Source organism: Neovison vison, chromosome 7 (assembly GCF_020171115.1).
Source record: "Neovison vison isolate M4711 chromosome 7, ASM_NN_V1, whole genome shotgun sequence".
Lineage (NCBI taxonomy): Eukaryota > Metazoa > Chordata > Mammalia > Carnivora > Mustelidae > Neogale > Neogale vison.
Window position 1 is genome coordinate 110,021,750 of NC_058097.1, and position 24,219 is coordinate 110,045,968.

Here is a 24,219-nt window from a genome sequence, read left to right on the forward strand (position 1 = left end):
TTTCCCACTCCCCCTGCCTATGTTCCCTCTCTCGCTGTGTCTCTCTCTATAAAAACAATAAATAAAAAAAATATTTAAAAAAATACCTTTCCTGTGTCTAGTAACTTTGAGGTTAGTGAAATAACAAGTTTGGCCTCAGAAATGAGGGTTTATAGGCAAATTAGATAACCAAAAGTACTGTTCTTTCTGAAGAGGGCTCAATTGAAAAGGGTATATGCTGTTTGGGCTTACAGCTTTCTGATGTTGTAGCTGTGATTGGTGGGTAGTATTGTGAAAAGACAGGTTTTTGCAGTGCGTTGTCAACTTTAATATACAGAATAGTTTTGTTGTTTTTTTTTTTAAAGATTTTTTATTTATTTATTTGACAGACAGAGATCACAAGTAGGCAGAGAGGCAGGCAGAGAAAGAAGAGGAAGCATGCTCCCTGCTGAGCAGAGAGCCCTATGACCTGAGCTGAAGGCAGAGGCTTTAACCCACTGAGCCATCCAGGCACCCCGGGGTTTCTTGTTTTAAAGATTTATTCATTTGAGAGAGAGAGCTTGAGAGCAGGAGTTGGGGGAGGGGCTGAGGGTGAGGGGGAAGCAGACTCTCCCCTAAGCAGGGAGCCCAACGTGGGACTCCATCCCAGGGATCATGACTGGAGCCACCCAGGTACCCCCAGAATAGTTTTGAATGATATTTTTCATTTGCCAACATTCAACTCTTAGAGCCAGTATGCAGGAGGGTCTCGTGGAATCAAGAAAGTGACATGAGAGATACTACATCCTTTCAAAACTATAAATAATTATTATAGAGCTCATTTGCTGCTTAATTCCAGCTAAAGCCTGTGTTTGGTCTCATGGAATTACTCTAAATGAGGTAATAGTTCATATTTCCTTTTTTTTTTTTTTTTTTTTTGCTTAGAACTGTTCTACACTGAAAGAGCTCATGTTCGAACACTGAAGGTTCTTGATCAAGTATTCTATCAACGAGTATCTAGAGAAGGAATTCTGTCCCCTTCAGAACTACGGAAAATTTTTTCCAACTTGGAAGATATTCTTCAACTTCATAGTAAGAAAAATCAACTCTCATCTTTGTCCCTAATATTTTTAATAGATGAAAGATTCTGAGTATATAAAAGCACCATAACAATAAAATCTTCTAAGGGTATTCATGTTAGCATTCCTGAAATTATATAATTATATGTGAACACATAACATAAAGAAGTGATCAGATGGTTGAATACCTCCCTCCCTAGACACCCACTGGCACTGTCAGCCTTTTGTATATAAATTGTTACCACAGGACTTAGGGTCTAAAGTTAATGTCTAAGATGAAAAGTATGAATAGTTAAAATTACCCGTGGAAATTTCTTATCAATTACAGTGTATATGTTTTTAAATATATATATATAATCTCATAATTTGTGTGTGTGTGTATGTGTGTGTATAGTATATGTAATAGACAGTGTATAATTTTACAATGGGGTAATTTTCAGGAATTCTTTTGTTGTTACTTGAAATGCTTGAGTAAATACATAAAAAATTCTACCTTGCTGGCTTTCCGTGGTTATAGTCATCTCAGACTTCGTAGACACAGTTCCTCTCTCTGTAAGTCACTGCTTCTCTGTGATCCTTAATTCTCAAGCTTTCTCTCGTCAAGGATGCCGTCACCACCTGCCAACACCTGCCTACCAAATTGGTGCCTTTTATGTCTTTGTGGGTGATCTTAGGCTTCACCAGCATGCGTTGACAAGTTCAGGTTGATTATATCCACTGCCTGTGCACATAAACATTTTGAGAGGAACAGTGGACAGAATCACCTGTTCTATTCAGATTTCTTTAGGAGCATAGTTATGATGGGGTCTTGAAGTTAAATGCGTATTTGACGTAGCTATACTGTATGTAATGTGCTGGTTTCCGCATTGTTTTATGCTTTGGCATCTGTTTTTCAGATAGAGCTCACAGATACCTGTATGCATAAGAATTGTGTTCAGATTTGTATTTAAAGAGACTAGAGGCAGCTAAACTACTATGAAAATCCTTTTTTTGTAAAATTTTGGTTTCTCAGTACAGACAGTAATGCAGACCAAAATGAGTGTATGCTTAATTATTTTTCCGTTGTCTCCCTCCGTCCCTCACTTAGTTGGATTGAATGAGCAAATGAAGGCTGTTCGAAAGAGGAATGAGACCTCAGTTATTGATCAGATTGGCGAAGACTTGCTGATCTGGGTAAGAAAATTGGCTATTTCATTTTAATGTTTCTATAGACACTAGAAGATCGATTCAAGGTTGAGTAATCTTTCCAAATATGCAAACTCATCCATTTTGCAAAGCTACTGTAAAGAGAAAGGGGTCTAAGTATGTATTCTTGGAGTTAGTATCTTTTCTTCGTTAATATTTTTTAATAAGTGCTCGTTCAAACTAAGTTCTCTTTTTCATCAAATTCAGGATATTAATCTCTGTGTTTTAATGAATAGAGGGTGAAATGAATCTTGATAAAAATAACTAACATAGAATTTTCACTGTCTTCTCTTGTCCAAATTTCAGAATTCTGCTGTAAAACATTAAACAGTTGTAGATCCAGAGCTACCATCACAAAAGTAGGAAAGTGAGAAGTACTTAATCTTTTTTACAGTGTAAGGAAAGAGCTCCAAGGTTGTCATAGCTGTTTGTCCCATTCTGTTCTTCTCTCTGACTGTTTGAGAATGTACCCCGCGGTGTGTACACGGTTCGAGGTGCTTGGGAGATGGTGGCAATCACAGCGGATATGGCAAGAGCCACGTGCCTGGGTGGCACTTAGAACCAGCAGGAAAACAGTCATTGGTCCCTTCAAGTGTGATAAGAGTTAAAGAAAGGGAGAGTGCAGGTTCTTATGGGAAAATACAATAGAGAGACCCACACTAGGACGTATAAAAAATTTTCCCAGGGGAAAGTGGTTCTGATCCAAAACAAAGATTTTGTTTAAAGATTTTATTTATTTATTTATTTGACACAGAGAGAGATCACAAGTCGGCAGAGAGGCAGGCAGAGGGGGCGGGGGAAGCAGGCTTCCTGCCAAGGAGAGAGCCCGAAGTGGGGCTCGATCCCAGGACCCTGAGATCATGACCTGACCTAAAGGCAGAAGCTTAACACGAGGCACCCAGGTGCTCCGGTTTGATCCAAAATTTTTTTTTTTTTTAAAGATTTTATTTATTTATTTGACAGAGACAGATCACAAGTAGGCAGAGAGGCAGGCAGAGAGAGAGGAGGAAGCATGCTCCCTGCTGAGCAGAGAGCCCGATGTGGGACTCGATCCCAGGACCCTGAGATCATGACCTGAGCCGAAGGCAGCAGCTTAACCCACTGAGCTACCCAGGCGCCCTGATCCAAAATTTTATCAAAAGTACTGTAGTTAAGGCTGTGAGTAATGGTGAAGCATATGACATAGTTCTCAGAAAGTTAACACAGGTTGCACAGGAACTGTTCAGATATGCCCACGGAAATTGACTTCATTATGCAGATTGCTTGAGGAAATGCCACAGATTTTGGTAACTGTACAATGATAGCTTTTTATAAGATAGAATACTAGAAAATTGACGAAAACAATGTTCATAATACTTCTTTCGTTGATGTTAAGATTATGGCTGAGAATCTGCTAATCACATAGGAGATCTTCTCTCAGCCGCATAGGAAGGATCTGGGGATCACAGTCTGCCCTCATCTTGCATTTTTTCGGCTTTCCAAGGCATCTTCTTGAGGCCCGTCTGGCATTATTGTTATTAAGGAGATTTAACTTCCTTAAAAAAACCTAGCTTACTTTATGGCTACTTGGTGATAGTATGGCTCATTTTGTTTCTTGAGCTCAGCATAGCAGTGAAAGTTGTAACTGAGTTCTGTTGGGTGGGTAGCACACTACTCAACTTGAAATAGAATTTTTTTTTTTTAAAGATTTATCTATCCATCCTTTCTCGAAAGAGGGAGAGCATGAGTGGGATGAGGGGGAGAGAGAGAATCTTGAGCAGACTCTGCACTGAGCATGGAGCCTGACTTGGATCTTGATCCCAGGACCCTGAGATCATGAGTTGACCCAAAACCAAGAGTTGGATACTCAACCGACTGAGCCACCCAGGTGACCCTAAAACAGAAAATCTGTAGTATGATACAGTAAAGCATCAATTAGAATCCCACTGATTTTCTTCCTGGGGCTGTTAGTAACTTTTGTGAAGCTGTCAGATTCTAAGAAAATCAAATACTAATCTCAGTCCTTAAGCCTTTTGTGTCTCCTGTTCGCCCAGTGTTAGCTTTTCTTTTGTTTAATTTAGAAGAGGTCTAGACTGGAGAGGTAATTAGTTGTGGGAGGCTGTGAGCAGGAAAACATTAGAATGTGATCAGAAAAGGTCTGGTTGTGTCAGCATCTGACCTTCTTAATGGAGAAACATTGATAGTTCACAGAGATATGTGGGTCTCCGTTTCTTGTCACTTGAAAGCACTTAGTGGAATATTGAAAGGATCGTGGTTGTCTCTCACTTTGCCTGGCCTTAGATAAGCTCAGTCTGCCATTCTTTGTTGTGTTCTTTGCATTCTTGGCACAGTTCAGTGGACCAGGGGAGGACAAGTTGAAGCACGCTGCTGCTACCTTTTGCAGTAACCAACCTTTCGCCCTGGAAATGATCAAGTCTCGTCAGAAAAAGGATTCTCGATTCCAGACCTTTGTGCAAGTGAGTTGAGTGAGTCATGAAAGAAAAAAAAGAATTTTTTTTTTAATCAGATAGAAAATAAACTGGGGGAATTCTAAGACTAAGATTCTTACAAGGATTATGTTAACCCTCTTTAAAACCATACGTTAGCTCTTAAAATTCCTGGAGAGTATAAGGGTTATTTTGCAATGGTAAATAATAAAGAGTATATGTCAGGGTTAAAATACTTGACAGAGAAGTCCGCCTTGCCGTGGAGATGCTGTCAGGAAATGTCCCATGTAAGCTGTTACAATAATGTAGTCAGAACATGAGAATGGGCTCATAACTAGCCTGGAGAAGAGTGTGCCAGCGGTCATGCTGATTGAGGTGTACATATTGGTATCTATCAAGGGTCAGTAAACTGTGGCCCACAGTTCCTATCCAGCCTCTTGCCTCTTTTTGTGGGGTTTTATTGGAACACTGTAGTAAATTTTTACTGTGGTAGAACAAGTTACCACAAATGTAGCAACTTAATGCAAACGTATTATGTCACAGTTCTTGTGGTTTAGAGGTATAGATACTGTTTGACTGGGTCCTCCCTTCATGCCTACACCGGGCTGAAAGGAAGGGGTCAGCTGGAGTTGCAGTTCCCCTCTGAGACTTGGGGTCCTCTTCTAAGCTCCCCGGTAGTTCACAGATTTCATGTCCTTGTAAGTGTATAAACAAGATGGCTATCTTGTCGTTGGCTGGAAACTGCTCTGGGCTCTTAGAGAACGCCCGTATCTCTCTCACGCGGCCCTGCAGGCAGTTTACAAGAGAGTCATTTCCTTTCTCACCAGGCAGAAGGATTGTGTCTCTCTGGCAGCTTTCTTGTGAGGGCTCCTCTCATTAAGTTAGACTCACCTAGGAAACACTTTCCTTTCTGATCAACACAAAGTTAACTGATAGTATCCTAATCAGATGAGTGATAACCTATCATGTTCACAGGTTCTGTCCACATTCCGGGGGAGGTGATTATACAGGGCGTGGCCACTGGAGAGTGGGACTCGAGAAGGCCATCTCAGAACTCTTCACTGCACACGGCCACGTTCATGCATTTACCTACTGTCTGTGGCTGTCTTTGTGCTAAAACAGCAGAGCTGAGTAGTTGTGACAAAGACTGTATGGCATGCAAAGTCTCAAATATTTATTGCCTGGTACTTTACTAAAGTTTGCAGACCCCCTGTTAGAGATGAGCTGGGGTACATCCAGCCTAATGATCCGTTGTACCTCCTTGGAATGGCAAGTAACAAATCAGCCGACTAACTTTTGGTAGGAATGCCAATCAGAGGAAAATGAATATGTGAAGATAAAACTGTGTTATCTCAAGCAAGCAGTTCTTAGCGTTGGTTATGGATGTTCTCAATTTTTGCTTAGACAGATAAGAAAGAAGCCACTGGCTTAGTGATAAAGGCTCCCCACTCCCATTATGTGAGTAAAGGAGAAAGCAGAAATATAGGGGGGCCATGGTATACCTTACTGTTTTAAGTCTTGATTTAAGTCTTGTTTTAAGTCAGAACGGTTGTAGACCGTGAGGAATAGATGGCATGTGATGGGTAACTATAGTCCTAATAAGGATCACAAATTCACTTATTTTATTTTAATTTTAGGATGCTGAGAGTAATCCTCTGTGTCGTCGTCTGCAGCTGAAGGATATCATTCCTACCCAAATGCAGAGGCTTACCAAGTACCCTCTTCTGTTGGATAATATTGCCAAATACACAGGTATTGCATTCTCACTGAAATTAAAAAGCTTAGGAACAAAACAGAAAACCCCATGTCCTGCTAAATAATCTCTCGCTGCATCCCGGTGCTAAAAGGTTCAATTTGCAGAGTCTGGCAGCATTTTCTAACAAGATCCAATCTAGTCTTCATGAGGCTGTTTGATTTAATGTGCTCCATTAGAAGCACATTAAATACAGCGTTTGACAAACTACGAATTGTGGGCCAAATCTGGCTTATCACCTATTTTTGTAAAAAAGTTTGGTTGGAACATAGTCATGCTCATTGGTTGATAAATTGTCCCTGACTGCTTTTCCCCTATAATGAGGAGAATTAAGTAGTTGTGGTGGAGAGCAATTTAGCTTCTCAGGGGCGCCGTGTTGGCTCTCTGGCACTTTCCAGACTAAGTGCACTTTGTGTATGGTTCTTCCTATAGCATATAGGAATGTCATGTTTGCTTTGAAGAAGTCTTATCCTGGCTGCAGAGCTGCTCTGTGTCTGTATACGCGCTTCATTAAGCCCGACCAGCATGTGTCACCCCCGCTCTCCTGTTTTGAACTGGGAAATGAATCCGAGCTTCTCAGCTGCGCTTCAGGGTCTCATACTCAGTTCTCATTCATAATTTTATGCAATCAAACTCCTATTTCTTACACCTGAGAATTTGAAAATACTCATACACATTAATTTTTATACTTTAATATACCTGTTGAATAGAGGTAGGCTGCTGTTCAGAGGATTGTAGTTTTAAATATTCTAGTTTTGGCATTCTTTACATTGTAGGCCTCAGTGTAATCTCAACACATTCTGGTGAATTTCATCTTTTAATGATACAAATGCTATAATCTATTTTCTTTCCTTAAATGTAATCTCAAGGGGCATGTGGGTAGTTCACTTGGTTAAGTGTCTGCCTTCACCTCAGGTCATGATCCCAGGGTCCTGGGATCAAGCCCTGCACTGGGCTCCTTGCTCAGAGGGGAGTCTGCTTCTCCCTCTCCTTCTGCCCCTCATGCTGGCGTGCTCTCTCTCTCTCTCTCTCAAATAAATAAATAAAGTCATGTAATCTCAAGTTCAAAGAAACTTATTCTGGAGTTCTTTTGAATTGTGTTATCATTAAAAAATTACTGCGTAACAGGTCCACTAGACATAATCACATAAGCTCTGCATCAGGAGAGATTCTAGGTGGAGAAGGGGCCCCATTCATGTAAGTTATAATGTGAATAAGACCCACTCCCTGGGGGTCTGGTACTTGACTTAAAGCCTAGCTTCTTGAACTTGGGATTCTATACAATGGCTTCTTTTTAAAGATGAGTTTTTGTGTGTTAATGTACTGTCATAAGATGTCTCATCTGTCCAAAGATTATCTGAATTGGGATTCTGCCATAGATTTTAACCCGGTATAAAAATATTCAAGGTCATAGTATATTCTTCTAACTGTTGACATAAAATGATATCTCACTTACATATATATTTATGTTCCTTTCTGATTTCCTTTGTTTTACATCTGGATCCGCCCCCACCCCTGCCCCACCCTGCTGCCATGCTTAGAATTGCCAATGGAAAGGGAGAAGGTGAAGAAAGCTGCAGATCACTGTCGTCAGATCTTAAATTATGTAAATCAGGCTGTCAAGGAGGCAGAAAACAAACAGGTAAGAAGGGGGAAAGCAAGAAGATACAGGGTAACATACTGAGAGTATTAAGTTAGTATTAACATAGTGAGAGTATTAAGTTAGCAATAAGTTAGTACTAAGTTAGTATTAAGTTTAGTGTTAAGTAAGTCACTGGAATCTGTGAAATAATCATTGAATTACCGTTACATGATTGACAGGTGGGGCATTTGGTAGCTGTTCATGTAGTAGGTGGGTCCGGACCAATTTGTGTAGAGCATCAGACTTGTATTTGGCTTTTTTGAGCATCTGCAGCTGCTTGTTTGCTCTCTCATTCATCTACCTATTCAACAAATATTTCTAGAGCATCTATATGCTGAGTGGGTCCTGAGTGCAGGACATAGGGTGTTTAAGTAAATAAATAAAGTAAGTGCCCACACTGAGCTTATTTTCTAGCAGGATAGAAAGTATTGAGCAGATTTTAGTGCAAGTATTTTATGTGAGTTGCGATAGCTGCTGTGAAGGAGAATTGGGGGATGCCAGGAATAGATGTACCAGTGTGGGGGTATGGGGCGAGCCTGGTTTGAGGATGTCAGGTGGTGGCCATTGGAGGAAGCTTTCTTCAGGAATTGACATTTAAGCCAAGCTCTGAAAAATGAATGGAAATCAGAAGAATGTGGTAGGGAACAACCTTATAAGTAGAGGGAATAGCATATATAAAAGTCCTGGGGTAAAAAGGAAGCATGGCCTGTTTGAGGAGCTGAAAGATTAGGTGAGTGTGGATTATGCCTAAAAAGCAAACTCAGAGTAGTGTGAAATGAGGTACAGTAGGTCAGGGTCAAGTCATACAGGGTCCTACTGTGGACAGTGTTAAAGATTTTGATGTTGAAAGCAGTAGGAATTCATTATAGACATTTAAGCAGAGTGGTGTGTTCGTTTTTGTTTTTTTTTTTTCCTTTTTTTTTTTTTGCCATTTAAGTACCACTCGCACCAGTCTATGGAGAATGGGTTGAAGGGGACAGAAAGGGGGTGAAAGAGCTCAGTCTAGTCTGTTGCAGCAGGTCAGGGCAGATGGTGGTGGCTCAAGAGATGCAAGAATTGGAGAAGTCTTTAGAAGGTAATTGATAGGATGTGGTGACTGATTTAGAGAAGGATTTGAAGAGAAGTGTGATGGTAGCAATAAGTCCCAGCTCTCTGGCTTACACATTTGGGTGGACGAGCTGAGGGAAGAAACCCCAGATTTGTGGGGCAGATGCAGAGTTAGGTTTTGGTTAGGAGGTGAAAATGTTGGTATGCATTTGGCTCTACGGATCCACCTGTATGAGGACTGTGCCAAAGAGAAAAACGTAAGATTGTGAGCATATATACAAATAATGGGGTCCCTGGACCTGGATATAATTTCTAAGGAACCAAGTGATGACAGCTCTTTTGATGATGCTGTGGGAAATTAGGAGCTTTCAGATGTGTGGTTTGGAGTGTAAAATGATAAAACCCCAGAAGGCGTGGCAGTAATGTAGCTAAATTAAAAATGCACATATTCATACATCTGCCCTTTGACTCAGTGATTTTGTTCTGGTAATCTACCCAGGAGAAAGGGAGATCTGTGCCCACAGACTTGTATGTTTCTAGCGTAAAGCAACTGAGGGTATAGCCATAAACTAGGATAATAAATTCCAGCAATAAAAGGGAATGAACTACTGATAGACACAACACAATTGCATCTCACAAACGTGCTGAATGAAAGGAGACAGGAGTGTGTGTGTGTAGATAGATACATAATTGTATCTCTGTGAACTTCTAGAACAGACTAATCAGTGGTGGGGAAAAAGGTCAGAAAAGTGGTTGTCACTGGGCATGTGGGAACAGAAGCATGTAGGAAGAAGCATGAGGAAACGTTCTGTGGTGATGGTAATTCTTCGTGTCTTGCTAGGAGTTTGATTGCACAGGTGCATGCATATATGATAACTTGTTTCGGAAAAGTTCACTTAAAATACATACAGTTCACTGTATGTAAATTTTACTTTAAAAACAACTGTTAATAAATATCGAACTCTTGTTAATGATCTGCACACTAAAATGTTTAAAGGTAAAGTGTGCTTCCATTTCTAAGTTATTTTGGTATGGTGGATTGGTGGATAGCCAGAGGAATGAACAGACCTGTGACAAGAACAAATATATCAAATACGACCCAGAATGGAAGTGTGGGTGTATAGGTGCTCACTATACACTTTCAGACTTTTCCTGTATACTTGGACATTTTTATAATTTTGGGGCAAATACCCATATACTTAAATCTAATCGTTATTTCTTTAGAAATTTATCTTACAGGTGTATCTGCACATATCTATAAAAATATATGTTTTAAAACCATGCTATCCCAGTGTTTATTTGTTATGGGAGAAGATTGGAAGTAACTTACATGTCCATCAGTAAAGTATAGTTAGATAGACTGTAGTTCATTCATAGGGCTGAATGCCACACGCCACTTAAAGAGTGAGTTCTCTCTGTATGTGTTAATGTAGAGCAGTCGCCAAGATTTACCAAGAGATACACACATACACAGATGTGTATGTGATCGTCTTACCGTATGAGTAGTACATGTATTAATATATTATGCTATCTTATCTTTTTTAAAAGGATATATATGCACACAACATGTACAGAGACAAGTATACTTATATATATATGCACATATTCTGTTTGCTTAGAATTTTTCTCATAAACTACCTAAGAAATGAGTATTAGGGATTGTTTCTTTAGAGAAAATTGGGGGTAGAGAGGAAAGAGGACGGGACTGGAGAGACTTCATTTTCACTGCGCACCTTATATTACTTTCCAAATTTTGTACCATGTCCATACTTTTTGCAGAAGATCTGCTTATGTTATTTTATTCTAGGTGAAGTACTTAAATATTCAAAACATAACCATAAGCTAAGTTAGAAGTCAGTGAGTTTGAAAAGCAGATTGAGTAAGAACATCCAAAAAGGGAAGAGAAAGACTAAGAGGGTGTGTTGTCTTCAAAGCCAGGGAAAGGGGGTGGTTTGATTAAGAGTGAACTGTAGGGTGTCTGGGTGGTGCAGTTGGTTGAGTGTCAACTCTTGGTTTCAGCTCAGGTCGTGATCTTAGGGTCCCAGGATTGAGCTCCTTGTCAGGCTCCGTGCTCAGCGCAGAGTCTGCTTGAGCTTCTCTCTTCATCTCCCTCTGCTTCACCCGCCTTGTGCTCGCTCGCTCTTTCTCAAAGAAAGAAAGAGTTGTCAGTTATGTCTAGTGTTGCAGAGAGCTCTGTAAAAAGCAGGTTAAAACATTGATCTGGGTCAGGTGTATAGAAACCACTGATATCCAAAGCAGTAACCTTGGCTCCACCTTGTCTTAATTTTCAGCGTTTAGAAGACTATCAGCGTCGTCTGGATACCTCCAATCTGAAGTTGTCAGAGTACCCAAACGTGGAAGAACTCAGGGTGAGAGATGGTCTAATCATAATTAAACAAAATGCAATTTACTAAAGACCTGGCAGATTACTAACATCTCAGAGGGGCATCCATCAGCTGAAAAAGTTCTTCTATCATAGATTGTAGTTCTGATTCTTTTCTTCCTTTTCAACCCCTGGTCTATGTGAAGATGACCTTAGTCTTTCATTAGAGGAATATTTTGTGTAAAACTAACTTTTTGTAACAGGAACTTTCAGGGGACTTAAGGAACGTTAGTTGTTTAATTTTATTGTAGTCTTATAGTTTGAATGAGAGTAGGGGTGCTTACTCTGGGAACTTTCCAGATTATTGAGTAAAACAAGGTAATAATTTTTTCATGAAACTCTTCAAAAGCAGAAATGTTGAAACCGTTACAGGAATGATAGTAAAGTATTTTGTAATTGCTATCTCTGTCATGTGGGGCTTTTGTATTAAGGAACTACTTAGTATTTTCAGTCTTTTTTGTACTGTTTCAGTAGGTGGTTGTTTTGGTAGATTTATTTGGTGGCTAGTAAACTAGACTTTTTTTTTTTTTTTTAAGATTTTATTTATTTATTTTGACAGAGATCACTGATCTCTGCTGAGCAGAGAGCCTGATGTGGGTCTCGATCCCAGGACCCTGAGATCTTGACCTGAGCCAAAGGCAGAGTCTTACCCCACTGAGCCACTCAGGCGCCCCTAAACTAGAGTTTTATATGATATATAGCATCTTACCAAAAAGCATGCTTAATATGCTCAACTAGAATGAGATTTTTCTAGAGCTATCTATACTAAGAGATGATTCTTTGACTAAATTATTAGTTCTTGGGGACGCCTGGGTGGCTCAGTCGGTTAAGCATCCAACTCTTGGTTTCAGCTCAGGTCATAGACAATTATCATGTATTTAGTGTGAGATTTAGAAGGCAGCACTCTTGAATGTCTTTCTACAAGATACCTCTAACTTAGGAAATTATATGCAGCTTACTGTAACTTGATCTTTATTCTATATTCATTCCATATTCAGTAGTTGGCAGATACCAGTAATGATAGTGAAGGTAAATAGCTTATTTCATATGAAGAATTTCATGAAGAGACTCTCTGGAATATCCTGTCACTTAGTGCTTAGAAATAATTCGTGTGTAATTCTCTTTATTTTGGCAGAATTTGGATTTAACAAAAAGGAAGATGATTCATGAAGGGCCATTGGTCTGGAAGGTGAATCGAGATAAAACTATTGGTAGGTGTAATGTCTGTCAGTTTTGGGGAGAGTGGAGGAACTAAAGTTCCTTCGGGGTAAAGAGAAGAGACAGCCATTTATGGGTTTCAGTGATAGGGGTAAGTGGCGCTGCCCTGTTCTTTTTGCAGAAGATCTGCTTATGTTATTTTATTCTAGGTGAAGTGCATTAAATATTCACTGAGGGCTGAAGCAGAAAACTTTGACATGATTTGGTCCTGTCTCTAGCATTCTTATATTCTAATGAGCTTTCTAATAAGCTTTCTTTAAACCACTCCATTTTAAACTATCTCTGGTGAGGAGTCATGGTTTTGTTTTTTTTTTGTTTTTAAAAATTTCTTGTCAGTCACAGACTGACACTTTGGTGTGTTACAGTATAAAAATGAATTATTAAAAAATGAAACTAAGAAAGACAATAGCAAGCCAATCTTTAAAGTGTATTAGATTTAACAGGAATAATCTTCTCTGTCAAATTGGTATTAAAGTTTATAAAACACATCTCAGTGTCTGTGCTAATCACCTTCCCGCTTTGACTTCCAGATCTGTACACATTGCTGCTGGAAGACATTCTTGTATTGTTACAGAAACAGGATGACAGGCTGGTGTTAAGATGTCATAGCAAGATTCTGGCATCTACCGCTGACAGCAAACACACATTCAGCCCTGTCATTAAGTTGAATACAGTGCTGGTCCGACAAGTGGCAACAGGCAAGTATGTCCGAGGAGTGACAGTGACCTCGGGTTCATTGTGAAGTTGCACAAGATAGTCCGTATTGGTCAAATAGCCCGACTGGTGGACAAATGGAATGGAATGATTTACTGCTTAGAAAGTAAATTAAGAGTTTATACCCCCCCAAAAAAGAGTTTATACCCCCAAATTATTTGGGAAGCCTGGCTTCTCCGAGCAGTTTTCTGCATTGGAAAATTTCCTGCATGCTCCTTTGATCTTTATTCCTTAGTCAGATCATGGACAGGTACCAAGGAAGATGGTGAACTGAGTGAGAGGTAATCTAAATGAAAAGGTTGTATGTTTTTTGATTTGTGATAAAAGAGCAAACAAGCAAAAATGGAGAGGTGGGTGTAGTTTGGGATTTTGGAAATCCATTTAAGTTAGAAAATTTATGTATTAATCATACTAACAGTGGAATCCTTTTAAAACTTGTTAGTTCTGTAACAGCAAGATAAACTGATAAACTCTTTTCTCTAGTATTTATTGAATATTATTAACTGCTTAGCAAAAGGGCAATTCAAAATAAATGCGAAAACATCATAGTGCTCCTTAATTCAGATATACAGCCATCTCCTTGTTTCTGTGAAGTTACTGTGGAATTCATGCTAGTTTTTATGATCTTGGTTTTATTGAAGTATAATATACAATGTAGCATATAGTAAGTCGATTTTAAGTGTATAGCTAATGAATTTTTACAAAGTGAGCTGATTAGCCTTTACCCAGATAAAGTGTGGAATAAACCAGGACTCTGGAAGCATCCTTCATGGCCTCTAGGTCATATTCGTGTGTTAGAGTAATTTCTCTCTTATTTCTTCCAGATAACAAAGCTTTATTTGTCATCTCCATGTCAGACAATGGAGCCCAAATTTATGAGCTGGTGGCACAGACGGTTTCTGAAAAGACTGTGTATGTATTAGATAGAGCTACCTTGTTCTAATAGTTTTTATTATTCTCAGTATGTTATTCTATAAACTTAACTTGGTTTTTGTAATAGTACTTTGGAAACCAAAAACTATATTGAAACAAGGACTTCCCATATATTCTTTTCAAGATGTTTTTCTAAAAACGTGTTCCTTTTTAGTTTGATGTTCCTTATTTTGATTCTGTATTATTGCAATTATCTTTTCTAAGGAAAAATTCTCAGAAGGGTCAAGTGAAGTTTTTTGATGTTCAGTGTATCCGTAATGTTGTTTGTTAGGTTTTTCTTTAAGGTGCAGCGTTTTTTATAATCGCTACCTAAGAACCAAAATATAGACACTCTCTGGCGGAAGGAGGGTTTTTTGTTGGATTGGCTTGATGTGGTTTCTGGTTTGTTTGTTTTTGTTATTATTTCTTTCTGAGTGTATTTAAAGGGCATCTTTATTCCCCCTCTCCCTGTTGGATTTTGGATCCTTTCGTACTCCCTGCAGCTGGCAAGACCTAATCTGTCGGATGGCTGCCTCAGTGAAGGAACAGTCCGCAAAGCCCATCCCGTTGCCCCAGTCATCACCTTGCGAGTGAGTCTGCCTCCGCCTCGTTTTGGTCACGAAAGGAAGGGATGATCCTTACATTTCATTGTGATGATGTTCAGGCACCTCACAAAGCTGAAAGATTGTTTTCTTTCTTCCACAGAGGCGACAACGATGAAGAAACAGCTCCCAAATTAAAAGTGGAACATCACAGCATTTCGGTCCCTGGTCTGCAGAGTCCAGGTAAACTGATGTGTTAGCTTAACCTGGAAGAATGGAGTCTGTGTTTTACTTGGGAAAATGCAAAGAAACTTGAAGTCTTTCGGTTTATGCAGATTCTCGCGTCGGCTGTTTACTTTCACAAACTTCGCTTATGAGCCTTGCGTGCACCCTAGTAACACCACTCTTGAGTGTGTCTTCCCTAACAGCCAGCGGTCTCTGTCCTCGTGTGGTTATTCTGTTCCAAGTACTGCCTGAATGCTTCACGTTAAAAATTAACCGTTTTGTTTAAGATCTGTTCCGCTTTTTCTGTTCCATTGGACAGACAGAGATTTGGGATTAGAGTCTCCCTTAATATCATCAAAACCTCAGTCTCATTCACTGGGTACCTCTGGGAAATCCGAGGTAGACGATCTCTTTGTGGCCGAGAGACAGTTGGCTAAAGAGCAGCAAGAAGACGGGACTCTGCAGGAAGCCGGAGCAAGTTACCAGACCCCAGGCCCAGACCCACACTTGCCTGCCTCAGATGAACGGTGGGCACTGGATGCACTAAGGAATTGTAAGTTTTGTACTTGTGAAGGACCCGGGTTGTGTCATGGACTGCGCAGCCATGTAGGGAGAATCCAAAGAAGTGGGAACTCTGACTTTTCCCTTAAAGAATTTTACCATCTAGTTGGGAAGAAGATAGAAAACCTCCCACTGCTTAACCGTGCAGTTGTGTCAGAATTGATCCGGTTTTGGTGACGAGAGAGGGAGGCATCAGGAGACAAGGGAGAGGTGATTATTACCTTGTAGAATGGGTAAGACTCAGGTATGTAGAGAAGGTACAGGTAAGAATCATGGTAGGACCAGAAGCACAGAGGCAGGAGGCCCCGAGGGTGCTCTAAGAGTGGCGAGCACACTATACTAGTGCAGGGGGTGGGGGAGACACCTAGAAAGGTAGGAGATGGGATGGTGAGGCCAGCCACTGTGAACCTTAAACACCACATTGAGTCCTCTGGGTTTTAAGGATGGCACAGCGAACGGGGCACCTGGCTGGTGCAGTTGGTCAAGAGTCCCACTCTCAGTTTAGCTCAGTCCGTCATCTCAGGCTCGGGAGGTCCTGCAGTGGGCTGTGCACTGGGCATGGCGCCTGCTTCAGATTCATTCTCCCTCTCCCCCGACACTTCCTTCTCTCCGCTCCTTCTGCCCCTCTCTCCCTCTTACACAAACACACACACACACGTGCTCGCTCTTTCTGGGGAAAAAAAATGGTGCAGCACGTGTTTTGAGGGCTTTTTCAAACTACAGGTATTTTTCTAGTTTTCTGTAGAGATTGTGGTACTCTCCACTCTAGCCTGTCCCCTCTCTCTGTCTGTCTGTCTCTCTCTCTCTCTCTCTCTCACACACACACAGTGCACACCCACAAGGTGGGTGGCCCTTGCCACTCTTACTAGCTAGCCCCCGACTCTAGCCTGGCTGAGAATCACTTACAAATGGGAGCCTGTCCCATCTCGCAGGTGTCCCGGAGGAGGGGAAAGGCTGAGAAGGGTTGCTCTGGCTGCCGAGAACCATCTAAGTTTTGAAGCTAGGGTATGACTAGTGAGAACAGATGGCTCAGGCTGAGAGGGTGGAAAGGTTGGGGTGGGAGGAGACCAGGAGGGGGAGGCTAGTGTGAAGGCGCTGTGGTGGGCTAGGCTTGAGGCAGAAAGGGTTTGGGCTGGAACGGTATTAGAGGAAAAAAATCAAGTGAGGAGGCAACAATTACTTAAAATAATCGACTTGGTGCAAGGGCAAAGAAAAGGGAATATTTAGATGATTTCCATGTTCTTGTCAGAAATCAAAGTCAGAAAGGACTACTACTGCCCACTGCCACACTTTCTTTTTTTCCCCCTTTTTCTCTTTGCCAGAGATTATGGGCTCACTTTTAAAACTGGCAGGCTATTTTAGTGGAAGTAATGAGCAGGAGGTTGGAGTTTTAAGACTGGAGCTTTGGTGAGAGGGTAGGGGAGAGCTAGATTTGAGTGTGAGAACCGGGGGAATGCACAGCATCTCTTACGAAGTGTAGTTAGAAGGACAGAGGGCCAAACGCTAGTGGAGACCTTGTCAAGAGACACAGGAGAAAGAATTTAAGGCAGAGTTAAAAGTTGGGAATTTCATGTTCTCGAAGATCTACTTTATTGTCGATTCTCCTGAACGAGCAGTCAGAATGCTTTCTGATGGTTTGACTGACAGAGTCGCAGTGACTTTGTCATTGTATGCGTGGCCTCATAGCATACACCTGCCCGTTGAAAACTGAGTTGCTTCTCTTTTCAACAGCCTAGGGAAGCTGAGCCTCCAGTTAAGGTCATTTTTAAAAACTCATTAACATTTTCTTATCCTTTGAAAGTATACATGCTACCAAATCATTGAAAGTAAGTCTCATTACAGGATAGCTTTATTTTCTTCACATTTAAGGAGATTCCTTGGCATATTATAAATGACAAAATAAATGTTCAGTATTTCTAATAAAATTAGAAAAAATAACACCTGTGTATACAGTGTCTGCTTCTGAGAAAGCAAAACTTCGAGGGTTTCTTTTCTAGCATAACACAGCTTTTTAACATCGTTTTAAGAAATACCTTTGGGGTATTACTCAGGTTATATGGAAGAGAAAAGAGAAGCAGGCATGGTACTGGGGATTTAGCAGTACCTCCCCATTCAGAAGACTTACATCTTTCCAAGTCTTGTTTAATGTTAAACTTTCTCTAGATGGTGCCTTATTTCATTTTTCAATACAAAACAAAAACAAAAAATGATCCCACGAAATTAACATTTTGACTCTCTGTTACTAAAAAGGTACTTACCCTTAGAAATAATGGGTGACTCCACAAACTAATTTAATTCTGGCAGTCTGCGGTTATCATTGTGAATGTGTGGTTTTTTCCTCCTCCCTCCCTAAATCTTCCAGTGGGCTTGCTGAAGCAGCTGCTCGTACAACAGCTGGGTTTGACCGAGAAGAGCTCCCAGGAAGACTGGCCACATTTCCCAAGATACAGGACAGCGTCTTCAGGGGTGCAGACAGACAGTGGAGCCCAGAACTCTGAGAACAGTAAGGCCTATCCTCCTGGCGAAGGACACATGCCCTTTAGAACTGGAACTGGTGACACTGCCCCTTGTTACAGTCCACGGACTTCAGCTGAATCTTCGACTCCACGGGATTCAGTGGTTCTGGCATTCCAAGATAGCCAGGCAAGTAACATTTTAGTAATGGACCACATGCTTAGGACCCCGGAGATGCCTCCTGCAGAGCCCGAAGGGAGTCTTGATGAGAGTGGAGAGCACTTTTTTGATGCCCGTGAAGCACACAGTGACGATAATCCGTCAGAAGGTGATGGAGCAGTGAAGAAGGAAGAGGATGTTAATTTGCGCATCTCAGGCAAGTTTCTGTCACACGTGAACTTGGACTGTGGTTGTTATTACCTGTGCTGTGTGCTGAGACAGATGTTGTTTGGGTATCCACACATGACCCTCTGTGTGCGTGTGTGTACACATGGGTGTGCATGCACGTGCGTGTGCGTGTGCGTGTGTGTAGCCCTTACTTTTCCCTGCGGTAAATAATTACCGAATCTGCTCCATGCCAGACCCCATCCCGGGGCCTGGGAGATATGCCATTGACTGAAACACAGAAAAGTCCACTATCCTTGTGAAGCTTAAATACTGGTGAGGAAAGAGTCAAGGTAAATAAGTAAACCAACAGATGTCAGATGGTGGGAAGAATTAGGAGGAAACGTAAGTGAGACCCAGCGGCAGACAGGGTGATGAGGAAGCGGGCCTCTGTGAGTAGCATGGGAGCAGAGCCGTGAGGGCAGTGAGGTGGGGAGGCCGTGTGGCATCTGGGAGCAGCGGGTACAGCAGAGAACTGGGGCACCCGTGCAGGAGATGAGGCATGAGAGGTCTGTGGCTGGGGAGGTGGCGGCAAGACCACACAGGGCCTTTGTAGTTTCCAGCTTTTAAGATGCTAACTGATCCGAAATGGTTTAGAAGTTACATAAAGTTTGCTAAGTTTCGCTTCAGCCTGAAGTGAGAAGATTCTGATGTACTTAAAACTGAACTCTGGAAGTGAGGAATGAATGGCTCTTCTCCCCCTCTGTTGGCTTTTGAGGCTGTCAGCGTAGCGCCACATCTCTGTTCCTTGATGTGAGGAAGGCAGCACGAAGCTCATCAGGCTGTTCTGTGTCTGTCAATAGGAAACTATCTGATTCTCGATGGCTATGAAGCAGTGCAGGAGAGCTCCACGGACGAGGGGCTTGCCTCCTCGCTTCCCCTGCCACCCACGACAGGCGCCCCCTCCACGGACTCTGCCCGCCCGCAGCAGCACTCGCCCCAGCGCACCCATTCCGACGGGGCAGCTTCACCGTTCAGCCCCGAATTCCTGGTCCAGCAGCGCTGGGGAGCCATGGAGGATTCCTGTTTTGAGATCCAGAGTCCCCCCTCTTGTGCAGACTCACAGAGCCAGATCATGGAGTATATTCGTAAGATCGAGGCTGACCTTGAACACTTAAAGGTACCTCAGACCTCAGTGTCCTCGAAGCTTGGGTAAAGAAACATGTTTCACAGAGAGGAGGTAGAGAACGACCAAAATGCTGATGCCAGTGACCTTGTTCATATTCTAGATTTACTGTTTTCTTTGACCATTACTTGTGAATAGACTTGGATAAAAAGCCAAGATCACGGTGCATCTGGTTGCCGATCGTAAGAACAGAAAACCTCATAGTACCATATAGATGGCATGGTTGTGTGAGGTTCTCGGTATAAACACCCTAATATATTTGGGCTGATTGGCTGGCCTGCCTGAGAATATGTGAACAGCAAGCCAGTGACAGGTGGGGCTTGTGTCGTTCTGAGAGCTTCTTCTAGGAGATGCTTTCACTTACTAAAGATCCGTGAATTGTTAGGTGATGTCAGTAGTTTCCCAGACGCTCGGACACACAGAAGTGGGCTCCAGTGGCTCCCATGATCCCAAGGGCTGGGCACAAATGGAGTTTTGTGAATCAGAATTGAGGTCGTCACTGTACCGGCCGCTGTTTCAAAACTGACTTCCGTGGTGATTACTGAGAAAATGACTTTATCTTATAAACTTTGTCATCAGTAGACACAACTGCTAGAGCCCAAACTTTTTTTTCATGACTTCATTTAGTTAGAGGCTTTAGGGACAACATTGAAAGTGTTCTTAGCCTTTTAGCTAAAGATCGGTGTCCCTTAGTTTAGTTTTTAACTTCCGTGACACGTTTTCCCTTCTTCATGTGAGTGTAGCTGGTGTCATCCAGGGGCTGATGAAGTATCTGCTGGGGACAGGTTGGCTCTAACACAGCCCGTCACCTGTGGGGCTATTTCCAGGGTGACTCTGGGGATAGGATAATCGCCTTTATGGGAGAAAGTTTTAAGTTACTCACTTAAGGGAGGTGAAAGGAATGCGGGTCACTTTTCTCCCCCACTAACAAAATTCTTCACGACGTTAATGTTGAAATGTAGACGTGCCTCCTGGTAATATGGGCAAGTTTGCCTTCCTGTTTTCATAAAGAAAAATTACAATGTTCCAATGACAAACCTGTGGGTCTTATTTTACAGAAGGTGGAGGAAAGTTACAGCACGCTTTGCCAAAGGCTGGCTGGATCAGCCCTCACAGACAGGCACTCAGGTATGTGAAAATCGTGGATTCCCGACTCTCGAATCATTCTGCCTGAACCGTACATCGAATGAAATGATTTGTTATTCTTTAAAGTGGAAACCTTCTGAGATTCCATTTCTTTCCTGTCTTTAAAAAGCCACTTGTTTCCAAACATTGTAGATCAAGCAGAGGCTGTAGTCTGCTGACTAGGCTCTTCCTGCCCTCTGAGGCGCTGCCGTTGTCAGTTTCTGCGCCATCTGCCCCCCACCCCGTCCCCCCCGCAACCTGTGCAAGAGCAGGAAACAGGGTGGGGTAGGCCTGGTAAATCCTAGATTCCTAAGAGATTTGCCAGTGCTGCTGTGAGGGAGGCTCATGTCTGTCCCTCGGTGTTGGTCCTGACGGTAGGGGCACTGTCTCCCCGTGACTGCAGATGGATCTGTATTCAGTGCAGCAGTCTGTCCACCTTTGCTTCCCTGTTGTCCTGTGAGGCCTTCCCGATCCAGAAAGACGTACCGAGACCCGCAGGTGTCAGACGTGTTCTCGGGGCGTTCATCTGTTCTTAATTTGATCCCCACCTATCTTTATTCTTCCCAGATAAAAGTTAGAGCCGCGTGTCCTGGAGGTGACTGATGGTTGTTGGACTCTGAGCATCGGCCTTGTGGCACCCATCCCGGCTGCACCGAGGACGCAGAGAGTGTGTGACAGAGGGTCTGCCTGTGAAGCCCCTGGGGGCGGCCGTGTTCCCCGGGCGCCCAGAGCGGGACTAGTTCCTCACAGTCCGGCAGCTGCACGAGTCTGTCAGGGAGGGAGTCCTGACTCTCGCTCTGCTCTCCTCACTATCGGAAATTCATTTTGATTCAGAACAAAAACCAAATGTATAGAGCTTTGGGTGTAGGATATGAAATTTTACTTAGACTTAAGAAAAAGAGAAAATCAGATGTATTTATTTGACTTCATTCCGTATTTGAAAGCACATTTTAATTTTTATTTTGCCATGTTTTGTTTTAATTGAGTAGTGAGAGTTTTTGCCCTTTGTGTTTAGTACACCCAAGGGTCAGTTGCTCCTGAAGCCAAGAGTTCTGGTGAGGTATTAGGAGGCTGGGTGGAGAGGCGGAGAGGAGGAAGTAAGCCGGGGAAGGGAGGAGTAGCCAGCCTCCACGAAACTGGATTCCATGCCCTCTGCTGTCCGGGAGGCATCATCTTTGAGGGGCACCTCAGAGGTGCAGTATGCCCATGGCTCCTGCGGTCAGAGGTCTGGAGCTGTGTGCTGTCCAGGTGGGCAAGAGTCAGGTGGGCTTCCTCCCACCCGAGGCAAGCACCTGTCCTCTGTAGCTGGGATCCACCCCCAATTAACAGAAAATCCTCAGTGTACTAAGTAGCAGGCACTTGAAAATGGTGTGTTTTCTTCTGTTGTCTTCTTTTCTATTGAGGGTAGGGATTTGGGAGGGAGAGGAAAGCAAATTTTATTTTCTTGGCTATAAATTCGTTATTCTTGGTATTGTTGCATTTTTTGTAATTATACATTAGACTTGGGCACTTGTGTAAAATTATCCCTGCAGATTGAGCAGGAAGGAAAAACCAACAAATGGAGAAGCTTCAGATGGCGGCAGGGGTGGGGGTGCGGAGGAAGGGCGGGACGGGAGCGGGGGGGGGGGGTGGGGGGGAAGAGTCTGGGAAGGTTAGCTAACTGAATCACTACTGAGTTGAACCATGGCTGTCATTAGCCACGGGTACTGCTGAACACAAGGCCAGTAAAATTTTAGTACCTGGAGGTTTGACTCTAATATTAATTTTGCACTGATGGTGCCAAAGGGCTCTTTGAGTTCAGAGGAGAGCCACGAGCGGAGTGGAGAGGGGTGCGGTGGAGAAGGCCGAGCTGCTCATACCAGCCCCGGAAGCACTTCTTCTGACTTCACTGCCGGAGCTTTCTCCACACTGGTGCATGACTGACCTTAATTGCAGACCAGAGCATACACTGGAAACTGTGGGCAAGGGGTTGCTAACTGCCTGCTCTAGAATGAACTGTAGTATGGGCAGCACCCGACAGAGATCAATGTTTCGGAATTGTGACTTGAGAACTCCTTCGGTTTTATTGGCTTTCTGTGGTTTTCTTTGTGCATCGGGTATACATTGTTTTAGAGTATGTTTGCCAACTAGAGCTCAATCATTTGTCAAATCTTCAAATTCTCTTCATACGCAAAGTGTTCCTGCACTGCTCGAATCTTTCAGGAGTGTCCTCTGCACCCTGTGGGTAGTCAGGAGGTCGTTAATACTCTTCCCCTGCACTCTCATCACAAGTGATTAGGCTTCTTAAACACCACTACCACTTAACGAGCTCATGTGTGTCCACATTCCTGTTTTCTGCCTTTTCAAACCTGACCTAGGTTTTAAGGTAGCCCAACTTGGATCGTTGGGCCTCATCTCTAAATTAGAATGTCCTTTTAGTTGTAGACCAAGTATCAGTTGAATCAGAATGGGAGTAAAAATTGTACAAGCAGGAGCTAGTAAGTGAAGCTTGGGGCTTGAACTTTCTGTATCTCTTAAGAGAAACAGGTAGAAACGGAATGGTTATGTGCTGCTGGAAACAGGTAGTCACTCCCAGCTGAAAGGGTAACATGCTTGGAGCCACATGACCCCAGTGTCCTCAGCTGGCATTTATTTAATCAGGAGAAAGGTAAATAAAAAAATAGAACTTTCACCTTAAGTTCACACAGCCCAGTGTAGTCACGTGATTCTCTAACACTCAATTAAGAAACTTCAGGTTTCTGTTCTAGCTCAGCTAGATCTTGTCCTTAACAACAATTTGTTTTTGTTTTCCTGCGATTAAACCTCTCCTTGGAACCCGGCTAACTGGAAAAATACTTTGGCCCTAGCTCTAGTACTTCCAAATAAATTCGTATCTGGATTTTTAAATGAAGACCCAAAGCAAAGTCTTGAGTCTGAAAAGATGCCACAATTTTCCGTGTTCTTTTTCTCTTTAACCAGCCCAACTTCTCCCTCCTCCTTCCCAGCCTCACCTCCGACACCCTCCTTTTCTTTTGGCCCTTGTAATCACATCCACTTTCCTCTGATACCATATAGGCCCTTTATGGAATTAGATACTCCTCCTCTCTCTGAGTGACAGTGGCCACCATCAAAGCTGTTCTCTCAAAGTTACTTGACTAGAAGCTGATCCCAGGCTGCTGAGCAAAGCAGCCTCCCCAGAGCAGGAAAGCTGGGTTGTAGCCACTAAAGTGGCCTGCCATGACCCTGCGCTCTCTTCTGTGGGCCTCATGGCTTCTTTGGTATTAAGTGGCAAATTACATTTGGAGTGTCTCCTTCCTTCTCAGAGAACAGAGTTAATCAAAGCAAATCAGCAAGCCCCCAAAGTGCTATAATTTAAAATCATGATTACAGCCCTAGAAGCCATATATTTTGCATACTTTAAAATCAGCTAGCTTGGACTGCCTGAGTTGTCTTGACTTTTAGAAGCTAAACTGTAACTCTTTATTATATTGTACCATAAGAAGGTA

The 24,219-nt window shown here is 42.5% G+C and overlaps 1 protein-coding gene across 5 annotated transcripts in view; it reads left to right on the forward strand.

Annotated features, from left to right (window-relative positions):
- ARHGEF12 (Rho guanine nucleotide exchange factor 12) overlaps window positions 1-22,348 on the forward strand; it is a 143,092-nt gene extending 120,744 nt beyond the window's left edge. For all 5 annotated transcript variants that reach the window (XM_044258060.1, XM_044258056.1, XM_044258057.1 and 2 more), the window contains 16 exons: window positions 904-1,050; window positions 2,125-2,210; window positions 4,553-4,678; window positions 6,286-6,400; window positions 7,943-8,043; window positions 11,382-11,459; window positions 12,609-12,684; window positions 13,222-13,389; window positions 14,230-14,317; window positions 14,821-14,907; window positions 15,023-15,102; window positions 15,404-15,637; window positions 18,008-18,475; window positions 19,287-19,603; window positions 20,668-20,737; window positions 21,302-22,348. In XM_044258060.1, coding sequence (XP_044113995.1) covers window positions 904-1,050; window positions 2,125-2,210; window positions 4,553-4,678; window positions 6,286-6,400; window positions 7,943-8,043; window positions 11,382-11,459; window positions 12,609-12,684; window positions 13,222-13,389; window positions 14,230-14,317; window positions 14,821-14,907; window positions 15,023-15,102; window positions 15,404-15,637; window positions 18,008-18,475; window positions 19,287-19,603; window positions 20,668-20,737; window positions 21,302-21,312 — 2,252 coding nt within the window. In that variant the 3' untranslated portion in view covers window positions 21,313-22,348. The remainder of the gene's footprint in view (window positions 1-903; window positions 1,051-2,124; window positions 2,211-4,552; window positions 4,679-6,285; window positions 6,401-7,942; window positions 8,044-11,381; window positions 11,460-12,608; window positions 12,685-13,221; window positions 13,390-14,229; window positions 14,318-14,820; window positions 14,908-15,022; window positions 15,103-15,403; window positions 15,638-18,007; window positions 18,476-19,286; window positions 19,604-20,667; window positions 20,738-21,301) is intronic.
- Window positions 22,349-24,219: the final 1,871 nt, after the last annotated feature.